This window comes from Triturus cristatus, chromosome 3_1 (assembly GCF_964204655.1).
Source record: "Triturus cristatus chromosome 3_1, aTriCri1.1, whole genome shotgun sequence".
In the NCBI taxonomy this organism is placed as follows: Eukaryota; Metazoa; Chordata; class Amphibia; order Caudata; family Salamandridae; genus Triturus; species Triturus cristatus.
The window spans coordinates 309,650,862-309,676,957 of record NC_140583.1 but is presented as its reverse complement, the minus strand read 5'-3'; the positions used below and the strand labels follow the sequence as shown (position 1 = coordinate 309,676,957).

Below are 26,096 nucleotides of genomic sequence, written 5' to 3'. Positions count from 1 at the left end.
TTGGTAGATTAAATATCAACTAATGAACTTAAATGAACACTTTGTGCTATTCTAAGTAGATATGTCAATTCCATGTTAAAACTCTCAGCAATATGTGTACTTCGGGCCACTAATAAAAGGGAAAAACACGTGTAAATTTCCTAATTTGAAAGTGTCAGGTTTTTACCAGGAAACGCCTTTGCAATGGGGGCTGGGCCACACATCCTGTTTCAGCTCAAGTGGAACAACGCTTGCCTGAACCACCTATATGCCTTAACCACGCATTTGCATGGATAAGGCAGTCAGCGGTCTTGATGTGCAGAACAGGAAGGGTCGGATGAGAAAGCGATGGGAGGCGGCCTGGTAAGTGATGTAGGGGCCGAGTCTTTCGGGGGGTGGGGAGGGGGGAGTAGTTTTTAGGGTTGGGGGCCTGTTTTAGGGCTCAGGGTGGGGGGGGTGTCGGGGTAGTTTATAGAGCTGAGGCCAGGGTGGCTTTAGTGCTGGGTGTGGGGGAGAAGTGCCAGGTTCCAGGAGTGGTTGTAATTTTAGGGCTCGGGGCAGGGGGGCTGCGATCAGGGACGTTTTTTGGCAGGGGCAGGGTTTTAGGGCCCGAGGAGGGGGTGGATGGGGTACTTTTTAGGGCTGGAGCCAGGTTTTAGGGCTCGGGCCGGGGAGATTAGGTAATTTTAAGGGCTGGGGGTCAGCTGTAGGTCTCAGGACGGGGGGGCTAGGGGTCGGGGTAGTTTTTTGATCAGGGGGCGGGGATATAGGGCTCAGGGTGTGGAGTTGGGGTAGTTTTAAGGGCTGGGGTGGGTTGGATTGCAGAGCTGGGGTCAGTGCTTAATTTGAGCTAGTGGTTTCCGGTGCTCGGCACCAGCACTTAGTTGTCGACATGGGTATTCAATTGTCTACCCTGGCACTTTATGACAGCAGAAAAGCAATTGATAATTAATTCAGTATGCATTAAAAACAACTAACACCTGCCGCCCAAGCTATTGCCATAGCTTTGGGGGCCTGGAATAGGCTGCATTGTTACACTTGTCGTGTGCTGGCTAGTAGTAGTTGTGTAGGCCCTGCCATTGGCAACAACGGCAGTGGCAATGGATGGCGCAAGCTGCAGAGACCTCCTGACTAGAGCCCTGGCACCTATTTTGTTTACAAATTAAGCACTGGCTGGGGTTTTGGCTGTTAGGGCACAGGGCGAGGGGGCTGGGGTGTACAATTTCTCACACATATCCCTTTAGCAGTTATGCCTTTACAACAAAATTTGATGTAAAGGCATGCGTGGTAAAGACGCGGCCGTGGTTCAGACCGCGTTGTTGAGGCATGCTTGCTTTATGCATGCCTGGTTGTATCATACAACCGTTTTTACCCTTTGGGCAATCTGAGGATGGTGAAAGACCACACTGGAATTTTTACTTTTCATCATGGCCCTTAGTATCCATATAGCCGCACAAGTGCTTCTATATATGCAATTCTATGTCAAGGGTTTATTGAGCACAAACAAAATTGGCTGTATCTATTTAGAAGCTGAAATCACCGCTCCCAAAGCATGCACTTTTGCCAGCTTCTGCTTGATGCATAGGTTCAGAAAACAAGGAATGGAGTAGGCAAGATGGCCGCTGCCTAGGCTTGGCACGTTCCCTGCTGTTTCAGTAGAGCATAGCACTCCCTTTATGTGCACGAATGGTGGAAGTCAGCAGAAAACAGTGGAAGAAATGCTGAGACAGATATAAATTTCAGCAAATCAGATTTATAAATCTTCAGGAACTCAGCAGCATCTCTGCTGCCAAAAAACGATTGGAATGATTCCCGGTCTCCAAATTCACATGTATCAAATCCATTTCCTTTCCTCGCACCTAAGGAATATTTTTACAAACAAGCATATAATCAAATAGTGATCTGCAATTAGTTTTTAAATCATTTTATATATGCTTCTGCAAGCACCCAGAAAGGTTTCTATATATATTTCTCTTATATTCATTTCATTTGATTGAAAACAAGGTCAAGTGATAGGATCATCACAGTACCACAGCTAGTAATTCATGTAAAGGGGTAAGGACACATCTTGAGTGGGCAGAATAGTGCACTGTTGATAAAGTTGATTTGGAGCCAGAGCAGTAATCTGGAACTATCCACCAACTGTTGTTCAGATCCAGGAATCTTGAAGTTGTTATCTTTGTAAAGTTATACTCACACGCTTGCCTCTATTCGATGATCACCCAGGCTTCTCTATTCCCTCCTGACTCAGTGGAGTGACCGTGCTACTTCCAGCATGAGTGCCTCTGAATGGGACGTAGAACTAGACAAGGAACTCGAGATCCATGACGAGCTGGATGGAACAGAGTTCTCAGGCACCTTGAAGGTAGGTTTCCTGGTCTCTTGGCTTTTAAGGTGGTTTGACGATGGGGGGTGTAGATATTGGAGGGAGGTGTCATTATGCTAGCTGAAGACATTGGAAGTTTGGGAGCAATGACTGGAACTGAAATGTGAAAACCTTTTGTCCAAACAAACCTGGAGTACTCTAGTTACCTCTTGTGACACCAACAAGAGCCATATTTACACACAAGTTTAATTTTGCTTACTGATTCATTCGTTTTATGGCACTTTTAATTTAAGGCACCATACACACCAGAAATACAAAGACAACAGCAGGTTGGGCAACGACGCATTATGGAAAATTACATATTGTTGTTGGATGTTGAGCCTGGATGAGTCAAGATGTATGGGAAAGAAGGAAAGATGTGTTTTCAGTTTTCAGCAAAGACTGAGTGTTGAGGGCGGGGGCTTTCTAATTGGTGGATTGAGAAGATGAAAGGAGTAGGACACGAAAGAGACGCAAGGGGAGGAATGAGAAAGAAGAAACTGAGCTGGGCCGGCTTTAGCACTGGTGGCGCCCAGTGCGACAATGTTAGTTGGCGCCCCCAATGACCACCTCCACCACGGATTCTCTCACTAGCACCCTTTAACAGTGACCAAGTCTCCATAACCAGTCTCTCTCAGATGCATTGAAATGGTTATATAGCGCCACTCAGACCAGTAAAGGATGTCCGAGCACTTTGCATCACACACACATTACACAGAGACAATCAAACATACCTGTGTAAATCAGTGTATAGGAAATTTTACATAAGCCAAAGGACTAAAGGTAAGGAGTCACATGTCATCCATACTGGTGGGCATATAGTTTAGGAGTGCTTGGTGTGGAGAAACACAAACTCGGAGCAGAAAAAGAAACAGCATAGTTGGGAGTTTTCTTTAATAACATAAATTGATTTCTACCCAAATTAACCCATTTGCAACATTAATCTATGCTCGTATGTATACTTTGCAGTGTGTATGCAGTTCTATGATGAAAGTTAATAGCTCACTATTCTATATTAAGACTTTAAGTTATAAGTTGCAAGTAACAAAGGTATGTCTCTTTTAAAACCAGGAACCTGCTGATTTAATTACAGTATATGCACTCTGTAATCTGTATGGTACACCTTCTTTGCAGCAGGCATATTATCCCTCTGCACTACCCTTACATAAGTCAAAACATCAACTATACAAAACCGAATCTCTCTCCAGGAAGATCATTTATCACAGGAGTTAACTTGACATTGTTGTGATGCCTGGTAATTGCTGAAGGAAAGGGACGTCGCAACAGGAGCTTTGAAAACATAATAAACTTGCAAACACGGCACCCCCACGAAGTCAGCACCCGGTGTGGTGGCACCAGTCGCACCGCCCTAGAGCCGGCCCTGAAACTGAGAGTCGGAGCAGGGATTTTAAGAGGGTGGGGCATGAGGGATGGTATCAAGCAAGAACGTAGGTAGATTTGAAAGTTATTCAAAGTCATTTTAAACTTATTCCTTAAAAAATAGGAAGCCAATGTAGCTAATGCAGAAGAGGGAAAGAGTGAGTCAAGTGATTAAGCTTTTAGATACAATTAACAGTAAAACTTTGCGGAATTTGGAAGGGTAGGAGAGTGTTGTTGGACAGTGCTATCTTAAGGATTTCTGGAGCTCTGGGGAAAGACATATTTTGGGGTCGCCCAATATAGAGCAACTTTGAATTTACCCATTTTCAGCTAATTCAATCGCCTGTGATGCCAAATAATATTGACTTATGTTATACTTTTAGAAACTGGGCACGCAGAAACAGACCAAAAAATTCAAGCTCCCCGCTGTCCACCAGCCAAATAGTACCGAAAGGCAGCATAAACAAAGCATTATTTATTTATTTTATTTATTTGCAAAGTTTTATATAGCGCTGGCTAGACCCGTAGGTATAGCGCTTTACATGAGGATCAGCAAGTTAAAGATTACATAATTACTTCAGTTACAGATTCCAAGTATAGACATAAGAGAAAGGTAGAGGCGAGGAAAAACAATGTCAGATGTCCGGCTGGGTAGGTGACGGCCGAGGGCCAAACTCCTCTATAGCTGCATAGGACATCTCCACTGGGAATCGGCCAAGGTTGTTCGGACTCCGCGGTGAGAACAGACAGTCGAAAAACATGCTATTACATGATAACATACGTTATTTACGCGTTACGTAGCAAAGACAAAACGTCTTATGTGGAATGGAAGGTAGAGTGGGAAAGGTAAACAGGGGAAAAAGGAATGCAGATAGCGTCAGGCAGACCAGAGGGGGGAAGGGACTTCAGGGGAAACAAGCAGTCAAAGTGAAAGATAAACAAGACCGTGAAACACTGTTAAGAACAATGTCCGATGTCCGGCTGGGTAGGTGACGGCTGAGGGAGTGAACCCCAGCCAGACTCCTCTATAGCTGCATAGGACAGCTCCACCGGGCATCGGCCAAGGTTGTTCGGACTCCGCGGTGAGAACAGATAGTAGAAAAACATGAGATTACATGATAACATAGTTTATTTTTGAGTTACATAGCAAAGACAGAAACGCCTTATGTGGAATGGAAGTTAGAGGGGGAAAGGTAAACCGGGGAAAAGGAATGCAGATAGCGTCAGGCAGACCAGAGGGGGGGAAGGGACTTCAGGGGAAACAAACAGTCAAAGTGAAAGATAGACAAGAGTGTGAAGCACCGTTAAAAACAATGTCCGATGTCCGGCTGGGTAGGTGAAGGCCGAGGCGGTGAACCATGGCCAGACTCCTCTATAACTGCATGGGACAGCTCCACCGGGTAACGGCCGATGGTACTCAAGTTCAGCGGTAATTACAAACAGATTCAGTTTTTTGCTCATAGGGCATCATCATAGTTTAATCGAAGGCATCGGTCCCGGTGGAATTGGGAAACACCCTTCGCTTCGTCCTCCCACTAGCCTAAGTCTGTAGATTGTGGGACAACACATCAATCTTGCCTTCAGGCCTCTAGTCTATAGATCTAGGATCAAGGTCAGTACGTGGCGGAGCCCCACCGCGTCTCCAGGCTGGAAGCACCCGAGCCAGAAGTAGTAGTGTGTGTTCAGGTCAGGCCACTGAGCTATTGCGCCCTCAGGAGTCCCACACTTGGGCACCACTCCATTTATGCCACTTTCTTCGGTGGCATAAGGGCTGTGTTGCAGACCTTCCTCTCTAGGGCGGGCAGCTCCCCTCCGCTTTGCGGCCCCTTCGTGTAGGCGGATGCTGAGTATTGGCTGTCGATCGGGAGCCGAGTCAATGGTGGTCTTGCCAAGTTCAGCCTGAGGCGGCCATCTTAGGGTCAGGCGTGTGGTATAGCTTTGTTTCTGGCAGCGCGGTGTGCATCAGCCTTTTCACCTTGCACTAATGGATAAGATGCTTCAGATCTATGGCTTTCTATGTCTGTCCCCCAGACTAGTAGCCAATGTATTTAGTTGTTCCCCTATCGTGAGCGAGACCTCCGCCTGGACGCCATCTTGAGGTCAGGCGCCACTACCAGCCTTCCACCCAGCTTAGGACTCATATGCTCCCGGTGTGGTGTTGCTTAGAGCAGGGAGTCCGCTCCGCCTCATTTCCCGGGCCCCGCTCACCTCCTTGGCGCATTGAGTCAGGCGAGGTGCTACAACATCGTGAAGCTCTGCCCCGGGGCCGTGCGCCCCCTCAGCCGCCTGTGCACTGCATCGCAGTGGGGGAGCCTCTCGGCGGAGTCACCATTCTCCTCGTACCGGACCCGCTGCTCGGATTCCTTCCCCTCCGCCTGGTCTCTGGTCTCGCAGTGGCGGCTGAGACTTAGATGCACTCCGGGTGCCTCGCAGGAAGGATCGGCGGCGCCATCTTGGGCTTGTGCTCTGCCTGGCCCACATTGCCCACCCTCTAGAACCGGGCCAGCACTGCGGCCGCATTGATAAAGACATTTCTTTTTTGTGCTTGAAATTATCATTTTTGTCTTGCATTAACAATATTTGATGTGGAATTGTGTGCCTAATCAGCCTGTTCCTTTCAATGTAGGAATGAAATGGTAAACGTTACTTGAATGTTTAGTGGAACAGTGCACATTATTAAAATAAGACATATACATATAACATGTGAAACTGTAGCTTTATTTGCTGGGTATTCGTAATCCCAAATAAGTTCACCTTCAAATTGACAACAGTGAAAATCAAAGAACAGCTTTGAGGATTTTTACAGTCCCATTAGGTGAAATTCAATAATTTTTTCCTTAATTATTTTTCAATTTCTTATCTCTCCTCTCTTCTTTTTATGTGAGCACACCTCTGACTAGACAGTGACTTAAAGCGCAGCTGAGTATGAGACCCTAAGTTCTTTTGCTGTATTCTGGTCTTCTAGATCAGATGTGACAGTTGTCGCGGGCACTTACCATTCCTCCAGTCTCATATTAAACTACTCCAGTGTAGCCTCAATGACTATTCCTCCCTGCAACAGCCTACTTGTTTCTCACTGTGTATTGTGCTGAGGTTCATCTTCTTTCTTCTACACAATATTGTCATGTCACTGCTTCTGCTCTTCTTTTTTTCTCTGACAAGATTGAAAATCTCCTGTCCCTGGAATCAAATTTCCTTTTCAGTCTCCTCACTTTTACAGTATTTTTCGTACAATGGACACTGCATTTACAGTCTTTAGGTCAATGCCAGTAGGTCACTTAACCTCTCCCTACCTCATCACTTTTACTCCTATTATCACATGACCTGTTTGGTACAATTAACACTATAGAAGATTAAGCAATCACCTCAATATCTTCTATCAGGTGAGCTTTCCCTCTGAAGTCATGCTGGTAGATCACTTAAATACACCCGGTATGGTGATCTTGGTTGACTTTTTACCTGGTATGCTCATGTCACCTCCTCTTGTGTCCCCTGCTCCAATTAAATTTCAAATGGGATGGATAGCCCTTTATGTAGGATGACTTTTAACATGCTGTTGCTCCTCTTGAGCTATAATACTAAGCGAGCCCATGGCTTTCCCGTTGTGTTCTCAATCTCTGTACAAATAGTATCCCTGCCATCTTGGGTCAATTCAGGTACCTGGAAGAAAAATAGGGACCTCTTGACCTAAAAGTCCAGCCCTGCTAGTCATTCACATTGGAGTCTTACCTTACTCACCCGCCATCAGAAAATGTCTTAAAACATATCCAAGAATCAACAGGCAAAATTAGTGAAGGTGTCTGTCGTGATTTATCAGTGGAGGTATTTAATTTGTTGAATAAAACAGGAAAATGGCAATTTGGGGAATAGGTTCGAATTTAGGTTGATTTTAGAGGAAGTGTAGTATGCAAGGTCTAGTGGTGGAGTGAAAATGCAGGTTTAGAAGGTAGTGGAACATACAGATATTTGGGAGTAATATAAATATGCTGAGTGTGGGGACCTTAACATGCACATGATTCATCACTTTAAAATGTGCTGCCTCCTACACTTGAGGCAAGATGTGGTTTCATAACATTCTCCAAGGGCTTGAAAATCCATCTTTTCCAAAAGACCTGCCACCAAGAAGCTAATCAGCTATTTTAATTCTCCATCCTCCTTCTACACACAATTCTCTTTCCTGTGTCACATCTCTACAGAGCCAACCAATCAGACAGCTAACATAATGCCAGCCTGTGAATAGTGACCTAATGGAGACCAATATAGTGCTCATTAGCATTGTCTAACATGGTTTAAGTAGTCTCAATAATAATGGCTAAATGGTCTAAGGGAACAAAGTGAATGGTTTTTTGCAGACAACAAAGCTAAATGAAACAGCTGTTGTCTTCTGCACGGGTCTGAGGAAGAAGGGACTCTTGGCTTCAAGGAGAACTAAAAAGTTGGAAGCTTTAAGTCTGAGGGACAGGAAAGAGACGGTTTGAAACAGAGTTCTTCCATTAGTGCTAAACAAGATGACTTCTTTCTTTGAATTGTATAACATTATATTTCATGTCACTTGCTCTTTTGCCCCCCGACTCAATTAAATTTCAAAGGGAAGGGATAGACTAGAATATGGTGAAAATAGATAGAATCTACTGCTTTGATACAATTCTGTAAGAGCCAAAGTCCAGGTCTTCGTCGGAATCATTCACTTAAAATTGGGTATCATCAGACAGGGCTAACAATGCATCTCTGAATCCCTCCAAATATTTGGGGTGGGGTGAGGAAAGAGCTAGCCAAAGTGTTAAATACTGTGGGACATCAATCATAGGAGGACAACACCATGTTGATGACACCTAAATCCAATATATTTCCTGCTGTGACTGCTGAATTCCTATGTATCGACCCACATCCAGAGCTCTTTGAGGTGGATATCAATGGTGTGCAATGCTGTACATAATCCAAATAAATACCAAATATATGAAATTACAGATTATTTCAGAGGTATGTTACCTAATTAAAGGACCATACTCTGGTATGGTAGTGGCAAACCAATTACCTGATCAGAGGGAACTGTTAAAGGGCAAAGGGCACAAGTGAGAGTGCATGGGCAATATGGGTATGAAAATTGGTACTATACAGTGGTGGGATATTAAGGAATTTGTTGGTAATAGGATGACCTAGCTCTAGGAGAATAAGATAATGTGTATTTGTAAAGTGCGGGTGCACCCTTGAGGGATCTTGGAGCTGAATATCATATGTTTAATGATACCCAGCTCAATGGTACTGATTTTATCTACCACAGGAGTGTAAATGGTTGGTAGCATTTGAACCCATGATCATGAGATCAAACACAGATTCCCGGAATCGATGCAACAATCAACTGAGCCACCAGACTTGGGTTGTGTAACCAATAGGGAAGTCCTCTGCTGGAAATAGTGGAGAGGAGACTGAGCCATCAAAATAAATTAAAAAAAAATACTAGAAGGCCGATGAGGAATAGGCTTACCTTGCCAATACGAAAGCCAACTCTAAAGTGTAGGCCTGTCCTTGAGCTTGTGGGTATAAAGTGTTGCTTGCAGTCAGTTGAGCATTACTATCGGGTAGTGCTTGATACCGATGGTTTGTATACATTCACAGAATCCAAATAGTCTGCCTCTGCTGTAACTCTTAAGTTCATACATTTTCATTTCATCAAACATAACACCCTGGATGCTTACTTTATTAATTGTTGTTCAACAATTTCAAATTCTCCAAAACCTTCCTTCATCCACTATATATCTTCCACCTTTTGTGGGACCTTGGTCTGTCATCTCCTCCTCACACTGATTTCCCTCACACTCAAGCAATCCATTGGACCTTTCTAGGGTTTGCAGGACCTCTGCCTGTCCATAGTTCTTCCATGGCTTCAGTTCACCTCTTTTCTCCAGACCTGGTTACGGGGCTAATGTTAGTGGAACATGGATACGCTCCCAGGAATTTCGTTCTTTTGTTTTTCTCACCTAAGCTCCACTTGCTGGAGATGCTGTCTTCTCTTTTGTGACAGTCTACCCCTGTTGTTGTTCCGCCAATGCTCGTGGCTGTCAGTATTTTCTTACAGGGAGATATGAGCCTTTGCCTCCAGTTAGCGCCAGGGATCCTTGATCAGCTGCATGGGAAACTCTCACAGGTAGAATCGGTACCTTATCTTTAATTTCTGGAGCCAATCGTTTTAATCTTTTTCGATTATGGGCAACACACCTTCTTTTTTCCAATTCTTAGGCTAAACCTACTTTCTTTTCATGTGTTTATTGATTTTTATGTAACACTAACCCATTTCCTGCAAATCTCCGCTTATGCTTTTTTGACATATAATCTGTGCACACCTTATAAATTCTCCAACGCCTTTCTGTAATAGTTTAGAGCAATTTGTCATGCCCGGCATACTTGCATGAGGAACGGAAAATTATATTGATTCTGTTTCCTGCCTCAGACAGTTTCTACTGGCCTACCTTGTTTATTGATTAGAGGGACATCTCTTTTTATCTTGCTTCATTCAATTTATGTATTTGTAGAAATGTATGTTCTTTCTATTACTTAGTTCACTACACTTAATGTGTATTATTTAGGATTTATTAGTTTTCTGCCTGCTGTCTGAAATTGCACAAGTTGAATTATGATGGAAAAGAGAGACTATTTTGGGTGTCAAAACGAGGGGGCATGGAGGACATGGGTGGATCTGAGGAAGTACAACAGCGCACTAACATCACAAGGAAATGAGGGAATGCATTGAAAGGGGTGGCTGTGATTGGGGTAGGATTCTGGTGTATGGAGGGATGAGAATTACAATGTCAAAGCACAATGAAGATACCAGTGTAAGAGGAACTGCATTTGTTTAAATTGTCAAATGCTAAATAAGTAAGTAATTAGGATTAGGTTCACATCTTAACACAAAAAATGTCTTGCTCGTGGTGTATTTAACTTGCGTAGGCGCTTGTTTAGTAAGTGCAATCAGGAAGATCTGTGGGAGTAGAAACTCAGCTGTGAATGTTGTTAGGTTTCTGTGGCAGCCTTGTAGTTGAGATATTGACTAAAATGCTGTGATTGGTTAAGAGGTGGGGTAGTGGCTGTGCTGTGATTGGTTGGCAAAGGTATCAACCAGAGTTGGATTTGGTATGTGAACTCAAGGTAGGATTGCTTGTGAACCATTTAAGCTATCTTGCGCTGGTTGGTTGGTGCCAGAAAAGAAAGAATTTATATTAGCTGCTGCTGGAAGGTGATTGGAGAAAGTTGCCTAATGTGAGGTCCACCGGCCTTGCATGATTTTAGCATATTTCTTATTTCTTACTTTGGGTCTACTTAACAGTGGATTGGCTCAAGAAGAGGTCCTGCCGGAGTATCCTTCTGCCTGCTGATTATTTGTTTTACTTACTATGCTAAGGCGTCATTTAGTGGCAGCTAGTTATATACTATGTCCTGTTTACAGCTCCTATATGGGGCACATGCTGCAACCTCTGGACTGGTATACACACAGAACGTCTGATCATTGAGGTCATAGGCTGTGTGATATACCTTCATGTGATGGCACTTGAGACCAAAAGGAGCGTAATGTCGCTCTTTCTAGAGATGGCTTCAACGGAATGGCCACATCGTGGCCATTTTAGGAATGGTAAACTCCATGGACCTTATGTCCTATTTTAGCCACCCTAATCTTGTTGACCTTTAAATTACATACAATGTAACCCCAGACATGTCAGCTCCCTGTCAGTGTCACTATGTCACATTGAAAAGCACGTGCATAGGGTGCTTGCCGATTACTTGGAGGCCCACGATCTACTGCACCCTACCCAGTCGGGTTTTCGCACCAATCATAGCACCGAAACAGCCCTCCTGGAAGTCTCGGAGGCGATAAAGGAGGTGCTGGATTCGGGTGGGAGAGCGATGCTGGTGATGTTAGACCTGTCGGCGGCCTTTGACACCGTCCCCCATGAGGGTCTGCTTGCTAGACTCTCAGAGATTGGTCTTCGTGGGACGGTGCTCCAGTGGTTTCGATCTTTCCTGGCAGGTCGTTGACAATCGGTCTGGGCTTCTGCTTGCTCCGCCGAGATGTCGCCATTGGGTGTCGGAGTTCCTCAGGGCTCTGTCCTGAGCCCGACTCTATTTAACATCTTCATGACCCCTCTGGCGGCCCTGGCGGAGTCTTTCGGGGCCCAGATCGTTTCTTATGCCGATGACACCCGTGAGAGGGGTGCGGACTTCGATGGAGGTAGGATCCAGGGTTGCCTTGAGGCTGTGTTTCAGTGGTTCCATCATAATAGCCTCAAGTGCAACTCGGATAAATCCGAGGTCCTCTTCTTTGGGTGCAGCTCGGACCCGGACTGGAAAGTGTGGTGGCCAGAGAACATGTTTCCACCAGCAAGTTCGTCCCAGGTAGCGAAAAACCTTGGGATTAAGATCGACAATGGCCTCACACTACGTTCGCAGGTAATCGGTCTCACAGGGACCTGCTTTGGCTTACTCCGGATGCTTCGCAAGTTCCTTCCCTTGCTATCGGAGGAACATAGGAAGATCACGGTGCAGGCGATGATAGGCTCGAGAATAGACTATTCCAACGTTCTCTATCTCGGCCTGCCAGAATACCTGCTTCAACGACTACAGGTCGTTCAGAATTCGGCAGCACGTGCTATTTTTGGACTACCTCGCCGTGCCAGAGCCTCGGGCCTTTTGGAGGCTCTGCACTGGCTTCCTGTCCGGAAGCGGATAGTTTTTAAATCTCTCACCCTGGCACACAAAGCCTTGTACAGATCTGGAGCAAAATATCTCCAGGAAAGGCTGTCCTTCTACCGTCCTGCCAGATCGCTCAGGTCTGAAGCCTTGTTTTTTGCTGTAGTGCCCCGCGCGAAGAGAGCTCGCATCGGTGGCCGCTCCTTTAAATGTTTAGCGCCTCAGCTGTGGAATAAATTGCCTGTGTCCCTGCGCAGCACCCCTAACTTGTTGGCCTTTAGGAAGGGGCTTAAAACTTGGCTTTTCACTTCTTAGTTCCAGGTCCTATCAGGTTTCCTCTTCTTCTGTTTCTGTTCATTTTCCCTGTTGTGTGTCTGCGATTAGTGTGCAATTCAAAGCGTCGGGACACTCTTTCGAGTAGCCGTACGCTATACAAAAAACCTGCATAACATAACTATAGGTATCACCTGTAACCAATTAGAGTTTAGCTATTACAGTGCTTCTCAGCGAAACGCACAACGTCTGCCTTCAATCTGAATTGAACTGTAAATTTATAAACGATATGTAATGTATTTTATGTCTCATTCTGCCATTACTTCCTACTTGCCTCCTCATTCCTTTCCACCACTATCCTCATTCCCAATTCTATGAGTCCCCATTTCTGTGCCTCCACTTAGTCCCCAACTATATTTGCCAGCCCTACTCCTCCACCTTTCTCCCCCTTCTCTGCTCCGCCTCCCGCCTCTCACTCTGGAGGAAACTCTCCAGATGAAGGATCGCAGGTTCTAGAGGAGGTCGACATCCAGGAGAGGAGCAGCCCGGTGACGCCCCCAGAACTGCTGGAGCACCCACAGTGTGACCGAGAGGAGACAGGTGAGGAGAAAACATGGCGAAAGCCTGATGCGGATTCAGCTGACAATTTCCTTACAGTTGACAACTTCCTTCTCCATTAACTTAGCCACTTTCCAGTGACTTAGCAAGTCGTAGGCTGCACTCCCCTACAGTGTAGTACAAATGCGTACGTACCTTCCTCTGTAGAGGTTTGAAGAGTGTCAGGCAAGTCTATGTACAGGTCCAGTCAAAGCTGGCCTTGCACATATGCTGCCGCCACTCTTGACAACAGCGAACAGTCTGAACGAACAAGTATTTTTAATTCTTTTACTTGTTCTGTCTTCCTTTTCACAATAGATTCCAAAATACACAGTTATTGGTAAACAAGCATTACCCTTGTTAATGTATTATTGCCCACTATAGGCCGCTAACCTAGAGGAACATGATTAATGATTTTGTAAATTATTATATTAATGAAAATGTAAAATGTGTTCTCCATTCTTTGGAAAAATGTCATTTAAGCCCTTTACCAGCTGTATTTTCCACATAGAACCTTGTGGAAAGTGTTTACATTCATGACTTGAACTCATGTTATCACAATCTACTTGGAGATCATGCCTAACTATCTGGTTGAACAGCTCCTGTATCGTATCCAGCGCATGAATGTATTTTCTACAAACTGTGTGGTTGTAGCGGTTCTGAAGTAATGACAGGGACTCTAGGGCGGGTCAAAGCGGGTTTTATTTCGAAAGGTACACGTCTTCTCCTTGCAGCCAGTATATACCGGCAAAAGAATGATATAGTCTATATGTCCTTTTGGTGTTTCACCCGCTCTCTAGGTCTTCTTCTCTTTCTCCCTGGTTCTCTCCCTCTCTTCTCTGCTCGTCCCAGAAGCGAGCCGGTGATGACGCCAAACTCGTGGGCTCAAAAAGAAAAGGAAGACGGAAACAGGGTGTCAGTGGTACAGCCTCGCTGTATTAGTGTTGGGGAAGGGGGTGAAGGAGCACCAACCAAAACCAGTGAGTCACTGCCGGGCACAAAGGGGGTGACGGTCTTGGGTTTGGGGCCGCGTTTTGACGAGTGCACAAGAGGGCTGGCGTCTCTACCCCTCAGGCTTCTCCCGCCTCCCTGCCCGGCCCGCAAATCGCGCTCGTACCTGGCTGAGCCACGCTCCTTCAGGAACGTGGCTAAGCGAAGCGTGTCCTCGGTGGCCTCCTGGCTTTCCCGCTGTTTCTCGACTCTCCTCCGCTTCTCCTTGGCGTGGTGCGTCCTCCGTGCTCCTACGGTTTTCCCCTCGGGTTGATACTCCCTCCGTATTCCTCCGGTCCTTCGCTTGGCTCGATGTTTCCTCCGCAGTCCTCCGTACTCCGCTCTGCACCTCTCCTCGATCCTCTCCGCTGGTAATGATGCACCCCTTCTTCCGGGTCTCGTCGTCTCTTGTTGGCCCGAGGTGTGTGACGTCCGTCAAGGGGCTGGAGCCCTCGATGACTGGGTCCCAGTTAAAGAGACACGAGCTTCTTTCGGTGGTAGCTACGGGGCTCGGGTCACTCAATTCATCCTGTCTTGGAAAAAGAAGAGGTGTGATGACATCCGAGGCTTCCCACCAGTCTTTTGTTTGACCCCTTCTTTCCCTGAGAACTCCCGCCCCGTGACAGTGGTCTTCTTAGATTTCTGCTTGAATAAATATTGTAAGTTAGGGATATGAGCATCATCTATTCATTCTATGAGTCACATGTGTTACAAGTACATTTAGTGTATACACCATTGCAAGTAAAAGTCTGCTTCCAGGACACCATTTTTGTTAAAAACCTGTAAGCCCACGTGCCTTCTGCTTTCAGGTGCACAAAAATGCCTTTTATATTTCTACTACAAGATTCATACTTGTAGAACACTCTTGGCTAACCACTTTGATCCCGCCAAAATCTTCAACCAAAAATACTGGTTCCTCTGGGTATCCGTTAGAGAGATATAGTAGACTGCGCTATCCAGCAATAAGAACTCTTTTGACAATGTGAGCTTTAAATGTCAGAACCACTGTATAAAATAATGAAGAACTGTGAAGACTTGGCTGTTCCCAGCTCCCTCCCAACCCAATCAGGAAGACCTTGCAATACATTCTTCCAATATCTGACACTTAATGCACCAATTTAGAGCCTAGCTGGAGGTGAAACGTACACACGAGTAATTCTACTTATCTCAAACTCATCTACATCACGGTTTTGTAAGTTTACAGCTGAATCACTAGGGCGTTTGTCCCAACCTGAGGCACGACTCATCGCTTTCCACATAGACCACACTGTGAACACTCACTCTACCAATGAGGCATACTAGGCATGATGCCAACAAGATCAATCCAGAACCTCGCTTCTTCTGCATTACTGGCTCACTGGCTACACACAGTCGCAAATGGATAGTGGCACGACTAGAGTACCCCTCTGTTCCCCATGGACAACACCCCATTGTTTACTACAGAAGTCGCACTACAAATTTACACTCTCTCCAGACAAGGCTAATGCACAACCAACAATTCGTGGACAGTACTTTGGAGCCAAACCGGTGCAGTGAACGTACAATATAAATCATATCACAATCTAAACTTTTTTACCATTTTCTCATTTTTTTTAATCAAAAATGCCAAAATGTTGCTTCAGGAAACATAGACATCATGGCTCTTTATGATGATTCCAAAGACTTAGTTGGTTGTAAATGGGTTGAACTTGCCTGATGCAGAGAATTTGAGGTTCAGTTTGATAATCCTTTTTTTCCCTTGTGAAGTATGGTAGATAATTACTTGGGAGTACATTTTACTGTGTATACTCCAGTGACTGATATGTCTGCTTTCAGACCTGTTCAAAATGTTTGATTTAAGATAGCTATGCCCAGGAGAGGGGTTCAATAGCCAGCATCTCCATATTTTTGGATGCTCAGCAGTCCTGTCATTCTTTCAGTAGTGCTTACAAAGTCAAGCTTCCACATGTATCCAGACAAGCCAACCCCAATCCAAAATACAAGGTTAGCTTATCCATACAGGAACACAACATCTGTCCTAGGGCCTTTACCTGTGTATAGGGAGTTTGTTGCCCAACCACAGCTTCTCTCACGATGCTCCATCTCACAAGACTGAAGTTTAAAATGTATCCAAGGATGCTCAGTCAGGTTGTACCCTCACTAGTCACATGGTTTCAATAGACTTTCCTCTCCATTACAGAGAAGCCTGATGGGCACTGATGTGCTTAGACGCTCCATGTACCAGAACATACTACACAGTACCCCCGAAACTCAAACAAGAACAATCAGTAGGGCATCATAATACCTCACATTTACATCTAAAGGGGTTATTTTGGATACATGAGCAAAACCCTTTAGTTATTTCAGTCTTCCTCATAGGAGAAACAATTTGTCACTACTGCCCCAAGACTATCAATCTCAACAGGCATAAGAGAGCAAGATATTCTGTGGTCTTCTGTCAAGTCAAAGCAATGTTAAGGAGAGTTACTCACTTATGCTATGCACTACCTTATTACATCATCAGCCATATGTCAAACCATTTGATGCCCTAGGGTTTATATGATTGTGATGAGGTGATGAGAACTGATTTTTTTTTTTTACTGGGTATAACATTGGGGCAGGTCATTAGAGATGGTCATTCAGCTATTTTTTCTTGGTATTTCAGTAGCTCTTCCAGGATGGAGGCAGTAATACATTACAATTTTTGATTTCCTTTGCATGAACAAAAAACATTCTGGTAAAATATAAGACGGGATGACCAAAAGGTGGATATCCACAGTGTGAACCCAGATTTGAAAAGCTTCTGCTGCCGCTCACTATCAGAAGTGCTCCAAATGAAAATTGTTTTTGTTCAATGTGCAACTTTTTTAAAGCTGTGTTTACTACAAAAAAACTCAGTGTTGCACATTGTATGATAAAAAAGGGCTAACTGCATTTTTTCTGGCAGGATAAACTGATCCACATATGGCTATGGACACTTTAAAACACTTTAAAACTTACAATCATACCTGTGAGTTACCCAGGCTTCTTCCACATATAGAGGAATACTCTAATAAGCACACGATTCTGCCCTGGGTTGATTGAGAAAGGCACAGATTGGGGGTCCTGAGTCCTTCCTTTCTTGCTGAGGCTAGCTAATGTTTACAAACCTTACACCATCCCTTATTTATTCAGTCGCATCAACCCTGGATATTTTCGAGCTTTCTATTTCTGTGTTTGTTAATTTTAGGCAATCCGAGTAGCCCAGGTGCATTTGGGGATTCAAACTCCACAGAACAGATAACCATCTCAGTCAAGAGGACACCAGTGCCTGGAATCCAATACTCTGATCTCCATGGAATCTCCACTGAGGATATCAGTGATAAGGTAATACCAAGAGGATCGAAGCATTTCAATTCCTTGCAAGTGGCAGAGCGGGGATATCTCTTGAGGTTTCAGCTTGCTTTCCAACAAGACTACCCCTTTATGGTAGCTAACATGGCTGTCGATGACTATGATAAACTACTCAAATGTTATGACTTGCACAAAACTATTGGAATGAGTTTGCAATGGTTAAACGTACGTGTCATCTCTTTACTGGTGAAACCGTGTCAGTGATAATTATGGACAAATTCGGACTTGGGCTGATTTACCTTTGTTAAAACTGAGATTAAAGCAATGAAGAGCTTGAGCCAAGATCACATCTGCTGATTGTGTCATGGAATCAAAACTTCAAAGAAGACCCTCATGACTTTTGAATACTGCTGTGGCAGAGAGTTCTTTGATTCAATAATTGGCAAAGTAAATCTAATAGAAGGTGGAGCCCAGATATTTTTCTAGCAGATTATAGCAGCAATGGCGTACACACATTGTGAGGGATATGCCCGTAAGGATCTGAGTAAACAGTAAGTATGCATAGGTTATACATTTATCAGGGAGCATGTATGCTGGACCATAGGGGCGCTCTCAGTACCTCTTTATTTTTTTTTTGATTCATTAGAATCTCAAACCAGAGATTCTTCTTCTTGATGAAGATAGTATCTAAAACCAATTGCTTTCGGACTATGTGTGAAGCCTTTAAGATGGGCTTAACTGCCAGCTAATGACATGCTGCTACAGTCTAGCCTATACCGCACATGAGGTAATTCAGGGCCAAGTGTATGTAGGCAGGTATGTGAAGCATGGAACTGCAGACGTAAGCACTGATGGGCAGATCCCTACCTTTTCCTCTACAGGAAAGTAATGAGTGTAAAATATGAAATACTGAAAAGGCTATTACCTGGCAGTGTGTTGCTACTCAATCAAATGTTGCAGGCGGACCAAAAGAGGAGAAGTTCTGTGGGACGTCTCTTGAATTACCAGTGGATTGCATAGTGACGATTTTGTCCCAAGGAGTGGCAACTTAGATGTCCGCTCAACCATCAAAGTTTAGACTTTGGTTCCTGTGACATGTACGGTGCATTTTCCAGAAATGTGTTCTGATCTGGGTGCATGGCACATCGGTGTTGCAGAGGCTGAGGGTCAGCAGAATGTGTGCTGGACCCCAAACCATCTCCACATCTCCACACTCCTCTTCTGTATATTTCTTGAACGCATCCCTGCGTAATCAAGAAAAGAGTACCAGGGTGTTACCATTGTAAAGCTCAAGAGATACAACTGCTACCAAGGTACTCAACTCCAATCACGTCCATGGAAAGAGTAACAGTCCGGTCACTTCACAGGCAACTTTTCTAAGCCATCAAGGTTGCATTGAGAAGGAAAACTCATTAGACGCACTTGAGGTTCATCACAGCCCCAAGGAGCTCCCGTGAGATCTGAAGTGTCTCTTGTGCGTGAAACATGTTCTCCTTCCCTGATTCATTTGCGCCGGTGATTGCTGGTGGTGTGTCTGCTTTAATTTTTGGACATCAGACTTTGATCCAAATCCAGAGAGAAAAAAAGGCAGAAAATGGGGAAGGAAGGAAGATAAGAAAACGTTGATCTTCTCCAGTTACTTATTTTTTTTTTTTACAAATTAAACACTAAATAACTTTTAATATGTAGATTACTCGTTGACACCCAGAAGCCAGATAAACCCTCATGTTTTTATTTGTTTTGGCTCCAATTTCGACTATACATTTAGAGAGTTCAGGCATATTTATTGGCGAGGTTCTCTTTGTACATAATGGTGAGTGCTTTCAGAAGCACCTATCAGGAGAATATTCTTCACTTCAACTCTTCGCAGGGGCTTCCCTTCTGAAGACAGCTCGGCCTCTCTGCCTGACTTCAGCATCATTGCCGCTCTTCGTGAAAGCACACCTTGAAGGCTTTCCCCAAGTCATGCCAGGCTTGGTGTAATTTATCTATTACATTCCGTTCAAATGGTTGGAAGCCTTCTGTTTTCTTTTAATGATTTTTATAGGGTTTCAAGCAGTTACAGTCCTATTTCTCAGTACTCTATGGCCATTAGAAGCAATTAACTGTTAGTGATTATTGTGAATAGACTGGCTGGTTGGAATCATTCTCCAGTTGTTCACAGCATCTGCCCAGCACCGAGCTGGGAGAACTACACACATGTGCATGCAACAAATCTGTGGGTGGAACCGAAACTTAAGGAACACAGCACCAACAGTTCAACTGTGACATACTCGGCCCATAGAATAGGCCATATTGTGCATGGGTATACTCGATCCCTAGGACTGTGCAGTGCCTGTTGTAGATGCAGCACTTTAACTATAGTGTTGTGGGGTTTTGTGCGAGCAGTGGGGTTGGTGAAAAAGGCTGTATTACCACCATAGGTTTATCCTGGAGAGAGATGTCGCTTTCCAGGTCATTTTACTGGATCTTCTGGCTTGTAAGAGGGCTAGATCTGTCCTAGGGCACCTAAAGAGTCCAAGTATGCAACTCTCCAGGCTGTACAGGTCAGTACGACAAGCTATGGATGCTAATCTCATGCCGATTTCCCTCAAGTAATGTACAACAAACCAGTGCTTATTTTGTAATAGAATGAGTGCCGGTGTCTGCCCAGAAACCCGCGGGCAGTGCTTTTAAATGTCGGCGAACTGACTGTCAAGACTGCATAGTCTAGGCTCAACCTAATGGCTCTTCCATTCACTATCAGACACTCTCTACCCCTCTATGCCAGCCATGCAAATGGCTATTTTCTCCCTTTCTGACGGTTTTCCATCTTTTTCTTCCTTTGTATGTTTTTATCTCTCTTGCTCGTGGCCAATGTCTGATGAGGAAAAATAGGTACATGTCCCCAAAAATGGGTGCCGGTGCACTCTACCGGCTCAAATTAAGAACTGTCACATTTTTATAGTGCCAAAACATGTACTTGATCTCTGCCCTGCAAGCATGGCATAGCTCCTGGATGTATTCTGCTTAGCTGCTCGCTGGCCAGGTACGCACCGTGTAATATGTTGCACTGAATATACTGGAATCAGTGCTTGGGAGACAACTTATGGGGATCTGATACGACTTTCTCCCACTCTTTCAGAGTCAGGGCCCACCCTGTACATATCTATCTGCCACTTATCCTCAGCTGTCCCAGAGTATCAGTTTGAGACTAAATTAATTGCCCGAGCCGCAAGAATACTATTGCCAATGGTGTAGAATGGCTCAATCAGGGGATGAGTGTGCGGCTGAGAGGTGGGTGTGCTTCAGGGAGAGTGAAGTGCTGTGATAACCTTCCTCTGAATAAAGAAGTGCCCTGTGTGCAAGTTGTGTTGCTCTACCAGTGTATCACATGAGATTAATGTTCCCTCTTGAAATAAGTCTCCTGTGAGTTGAATCACGAATGCTTTGAGAGCAGCGCCGGGATTAACCTGAGTGGGCTGGTTTCACTCTTGCTCAGGCATAGGGAGCCTCTGCTGTTTCTCTAACCTGGCTGTGCAAGACGGCAAGCCAAACAAACAGACATGCACAGAAGAGCACATGCACATCATTCCTTCTCCCTCCCATGGCCGAGCCCCACCCCTCTCTACACATGCTGGCTGAGCCAGCCGCGGAAAGATAAAACAATAATAATATATTGTTTTATTTTTCAGCGGCTGGCTCTTAGCCAGTGGGGCGACGCTCCTCCGCCACGGCAGAGGAGCTGTTGCTGTATACAAGACATGGAAAAGCAAGTGAAATATGGAGTAACAGTTTAAATGTATATGGAAATAACTTTTCTTACCAGTTCTGTTTACTAAAATATATCTTTATTTCAGTTGGCAGCAGAACTAGCCAAAGTCAACAAGCAGCATGAAGAGACCACTGCCAAGCTGAAGGCCAGCTTCCAGGAACTGACTGCTCAATGGGAAGAGGTGGGTGTGTATCACTAGGGAAAAGAAACCCAGCTGGAGATCTTACCACTCATCCTCAGAGATGCATGGGAAGATACGAGTGTTCCATCCCTTTCAGAATTTAAAGATGCATGCTCCCTGTAAGAGATCCCAATCATGCATCTCCAGAGACCTGGTTCGTAATACTTATCTTCCAAGGACACAAGCAGACCTTACTCATACATCTTCACGCAAGCTCTGGAGAGATCTTCCTTCTACATCTGAGACACATGCACAATAGCGGATATCTAGCCTGAGGTGCCATCTCTACACAGGAGTTCCTTATATATCTCCTAAGATGCATGTGGTCTAGTAAATATCTATGCAGAGATGCCATCTTCATGCAGGACGTCTTCCTGATACAGCTCCCAACTCCTGAGATGAAACCTACACACGTGAACTTCCTCATGCATCTTCCGAGACAAATACTCTCTGGTTCATGCCTGTGATGAGATAAAATCTCCACACGGATGGCCTTCCTCAGACTCCTAAAACACATGCATTGTAGCACATATCTTGTTTATTTCATTGTATTACTGTACTTAAGAGAATTAAAGCATCAAGTGCATACTCTGAACTAAAAATACAGAATTCAAATAACACATTCGATATGACCATAATCAATTAAAATATATGCAGTCAAAATACATACAGCAGATGCATCTGCTTTACATACCTAATTCCCCACATGTGCTTTCTATCTGTTTTTAAGACTAGATCAGAGGGATTTAGCACAGGTCTTTCACTCCATCTGATTCCAGCTACGCTTAGTAACCTGATGAGGTGCCATCTCATCACAAGTGATCTCTTCATGCATCTCCTGAGATACATGCGGTCTACTGAATATCTATGCTGAATTGCTATTTCCACACTAGTGGTTTTATGATACATAAACTGAGATATATTGGTCTGGTAAATATCTATGCCCAGGTGCCACCTCCGCACTAGTGGTTTTATGATACATATACTGAGAACTAGTGAATATCTATGCCGAGATGCCATCGCTACACAAGTGATCTCTTTGTACATCTTCTGAGATACATGTAGCCTAGTGAATGACTGTGCTCAGATGCCATCTCTCCACAAGTGGTTTCCTCATACTTAAACTGTGATACATGCTGCCTTATGAATATCTGTGCTCAGATGCCTTCTCCACCCACAAGCCTTTCTCGTTCAACTGATGCACATGCACTATTGAGATCTTCCTCATGCGTCTCCTGTGCACTGTAGAGATCTTAGACCTATCATGACACACAATCTTCACACTGAAGAGCATTCCCCTGCTTCTCAAGACAGACCATGTCCACTCAGGAGGTCATCTTGTGCACCTCCAGAGAGAGACAAATGCTTCATTCTGGAGATTTTACTCATGAACCATCGGACACACTATTTTCAAATACCAGGGCTTCCTCTAGAATCTCATGTGGCGCCCACTCCACCGAGAAGATCTACTGTAAGTGCATTGACACCTGTGGCACTTACGAGATGATCCTGATGAGTCTACAGTGAAACTCGTTTAAACACATCAGGTTGTTGTGATATGCAATATATACAAGGAGATGTCTTGGCGCAGTTGGACCCAGTCTGTATTCAAGCCCACATTCCACACATTAAATCTACCTGCTACACTTGCAGATGCAAACTTTCTGTGCCATACTTCTTATGACCTATAGCAGTTTTCCCGAGGACTAAGGCCAATGATTGCCTAGAAGGAAAACAAACGGAACTCAGTGGAGGAGATGTAAGCGAGTTTTCAGTGTGATACTATCTCTTTGGGGCCTGACAGATCAAGGAGAAAATCTAACTTAGGAGTCTAGGGTGAGACGTTTCTGTCTCATTGGCAGAGACAGTGAGTTATGTTTCTACTTTCTGCCAGGAGGGATGACATTGCTAGGCACAGCATTCTTTCTGATCCTTATTGGCAAAGAATGATTGGCAATTACATGTGTTAGACCAAGACCAGCTTCTAATGGCATTCACATCTAAATGATTAAAGGGACAGAGAAACATAAAAGAAAGATACGACTTGTGTTCTCCTCTTTGCCCCACTTTAACGTCTGCTTTTACCACCTGCTTCATCTAGTGAGCCACAGGTTGCTCGCCCCGGCATTTGAGAGCTACAGATGATGAGTTGCCCTGTTTCTAGTTCAGCATGGGTGCTAGGAGGATTCAGCAAGGAAGCCACTATGAATTCAACCTAATTCATCTATATACTTAGTCAAATTCATGCATAGTGTGTACACAAGAGGTACATGTTTCCTTGTGTTTAAAATGCTGCAGTACAATTTAGAGCAAAAGAATTGTACCGCAGACCGTTGTTTTAATACATGTTTTATAGAATTATCTCCAGCGTATGGCAGCACTCCTCACTCTTAAGGTGTTTTAGTGCCATGATATCATGTTATATGTTCAAAAAACATAATGTTATCTTTTGGAACGAGACTAGAAGAAGTATATTGTGAAGGGAAGACCCCTCCTCAAAACGCAAAATAGTACATAGGATATTGCAGAATGTTTCAAAACTAGGCCCAGTGAAAAAACAAATGTGTGTCTCGCACTCAGAAGAGCCAATCCTGTTCTTTCCTGGGCGTAGGAGTGACCTGTGTAGTCCCTTTGCATCTTCAAGCTTGTGATTTCTGGAATGGAATCTCAATACAAGTGTGGACTTCAAGCTTCAAAGGAATAGCAAAATTGGAAAATTCGTTTTAGTCTTGTATGGATAAGGCTTAAGCCTTGTAAACGGAACTTGCTTTTCAGGCTGGTCACTAGAGTACATGAATTGGAGCTGGATCGTCTAGCATAGAGAAATAGGACTGGACTACAAAAAAACAGATTGCGATGAAGACACTGGAGGAAAGATGAGCAACCTGGACACTGCAATGCTATGAGCTACAACTCCAAGGCTGCCCCCTAATGGAGAGCCGGGGGTACACGTGATAGGAAAAGCAAGATGCACTTCTGTGTTAAAATGGACAAAATGCAGCATCCTGTGGGACAAAGAATTACACCCAGGAAATGGTCACCATCTTGAGTTAGGGCATTCACATCCCCATCGCTGCCACAGATGCCAGTAGCCAAAATCCTAATGCCCTTAATGACACATGCCACTGAGCCTTCATGAAAAAGACACAAGCGTGCCGGCTGAGTGCCAGTGCAGAAGCATAAATGCAGATACTGGCCCTGCCTGCACAAAAGTATATGTATAGGGCAGGGATGCTTCTTAACATACGGAAGTCAGAAAGAGGAGCGCTAGAGTGTGGCATAGAAAGAATACCCAAAGAAACGGCTTCCACCTGCACTCTGAAACGGAAGCCACAAGTAGGAAACCTCATCTCATGGAGAAGGATGAACACCATGCGTTATCAATATTTTAACACTGAATCACTAGGCGGGGACATATATCATTGAGGTGACATTATTTCTTCATCCCTTTCCAGTAACACCTTATCTTCCAGAGAAGATGCCCATTTCAGCATTCACCAGTGAGCGAGTGGGCAGTTCCAACCTCAGAGGATTCAAGCACCTCCAGCCATCAGCAGTATTTCATTACTATGAGAATGCTGAAAGGAAAGGTGCGAGGCTCAAGAGGCAAGAAAACATCTTAACCTTCATGTCTTCTGTCAAGATCCCCCTGCAGGCCAAGTCCAGTGGTGTTCATGTTGGTGCCAATTCTATGTCAGTTGTTCCACAGAGAGGCTATGGGTGGCCAATGGAAAAGAAAGACATCCAAATTCTTGTTCAATGTTAGTTATGACCAATAACATTCTGAATATGTACTTTGTCCACTACACTGGAAGGTATTCATTTTAGTTGAATGTAACAGCAGGGGAAAACTACACCTTAAAAAACAGAAATGTTTTGGACAAGGCTTTCCTTGTCCTCCACCCTCGATCACACAGCAAAGCCTGGCTTAATTCTTCCAGAGTTGTCAATTCATTTGCTTGCTAAAGACTTGCTAGAGTACAATGGCAATTTCTCATGCTTCTTTTGTCACCCCACTACTGTCCCAAAGTCTTAAGTCCATTGTTTTAATTTTAGGAGAGGCGGGAGATGCTCCTGCAGATCCAGCAGGCGGCAAAGGACCAGGCGGTGTCCGAGAGGAAGGCGGCCTTCGCTCTGACTGAGCTGCAGAGACTGACCAGTGAACGCCAACAAATGGTAATATTTGGGCACAAGGTTTTTTGCTCCATTACCAAAGAACCCTTTGAGTGTTGTACTTTATATGTTTCAGTTATTTATCAGTGTGACACAGGGGTGGGTATCACACTCACGAATGCAAAGACAGAGAACAGTAAAACATACTTGGTTACCTACATTGTCTGAATAATTAAAAAACAGTAACATCAGTAGCAAAATGAGAAAAACCCTTTTTTGATTCACTTATGAAATTTCAGGTGGATGTGAGAGGGTAGTGTTCATTATCAAAGGTACAGCATCTGAAAAGCTCAAAACAAATCCAATACAAAAATGGTTTTTATGTGTTCCTAAAACACGAGAGGGTAAATGTCTTATAAATGTTTGTAGAAAGTATGTTCCATTCAACATCTCTCAGTGGAAAGAAACATCTG

At 44.3% G+C, this 26,096-nt stretch overlaps 1 protein-coding gene across 1 annotated transcript in view; it reads left to right on the top strand.

The window, feature by feature from the left end:
• LOC146860159 (uncharacterized) overlaps nt 1-26,096 on the top strand; it is a 330,246-nt gene that overhangs the window by 169,338 nt on the left and 134,812 nt on the right. The window contains exons 11-15 of the mRNA XM_085646318.1: nt 2,231-2,344; nt 13,081-13,276; nt 17,472-17,608; nt 21,415-21,510; nt 25,567-25,686. Of these exons, the coding sequence (XP_085502444.1) occupies nt 2,231-2,344; nt 13,081-13,276; nt 17,472-17,608; nt 21,415-21,510; nt 25,567-25,686 (663 nt within the window). The remainder of the gene's footprint in view (nt 1-2,230; nt 2,345-13,080; nt 13,277-17,471; nt 17,609-21,414; nt 21,511-25,566; nt 25,687-26,096) is intronic.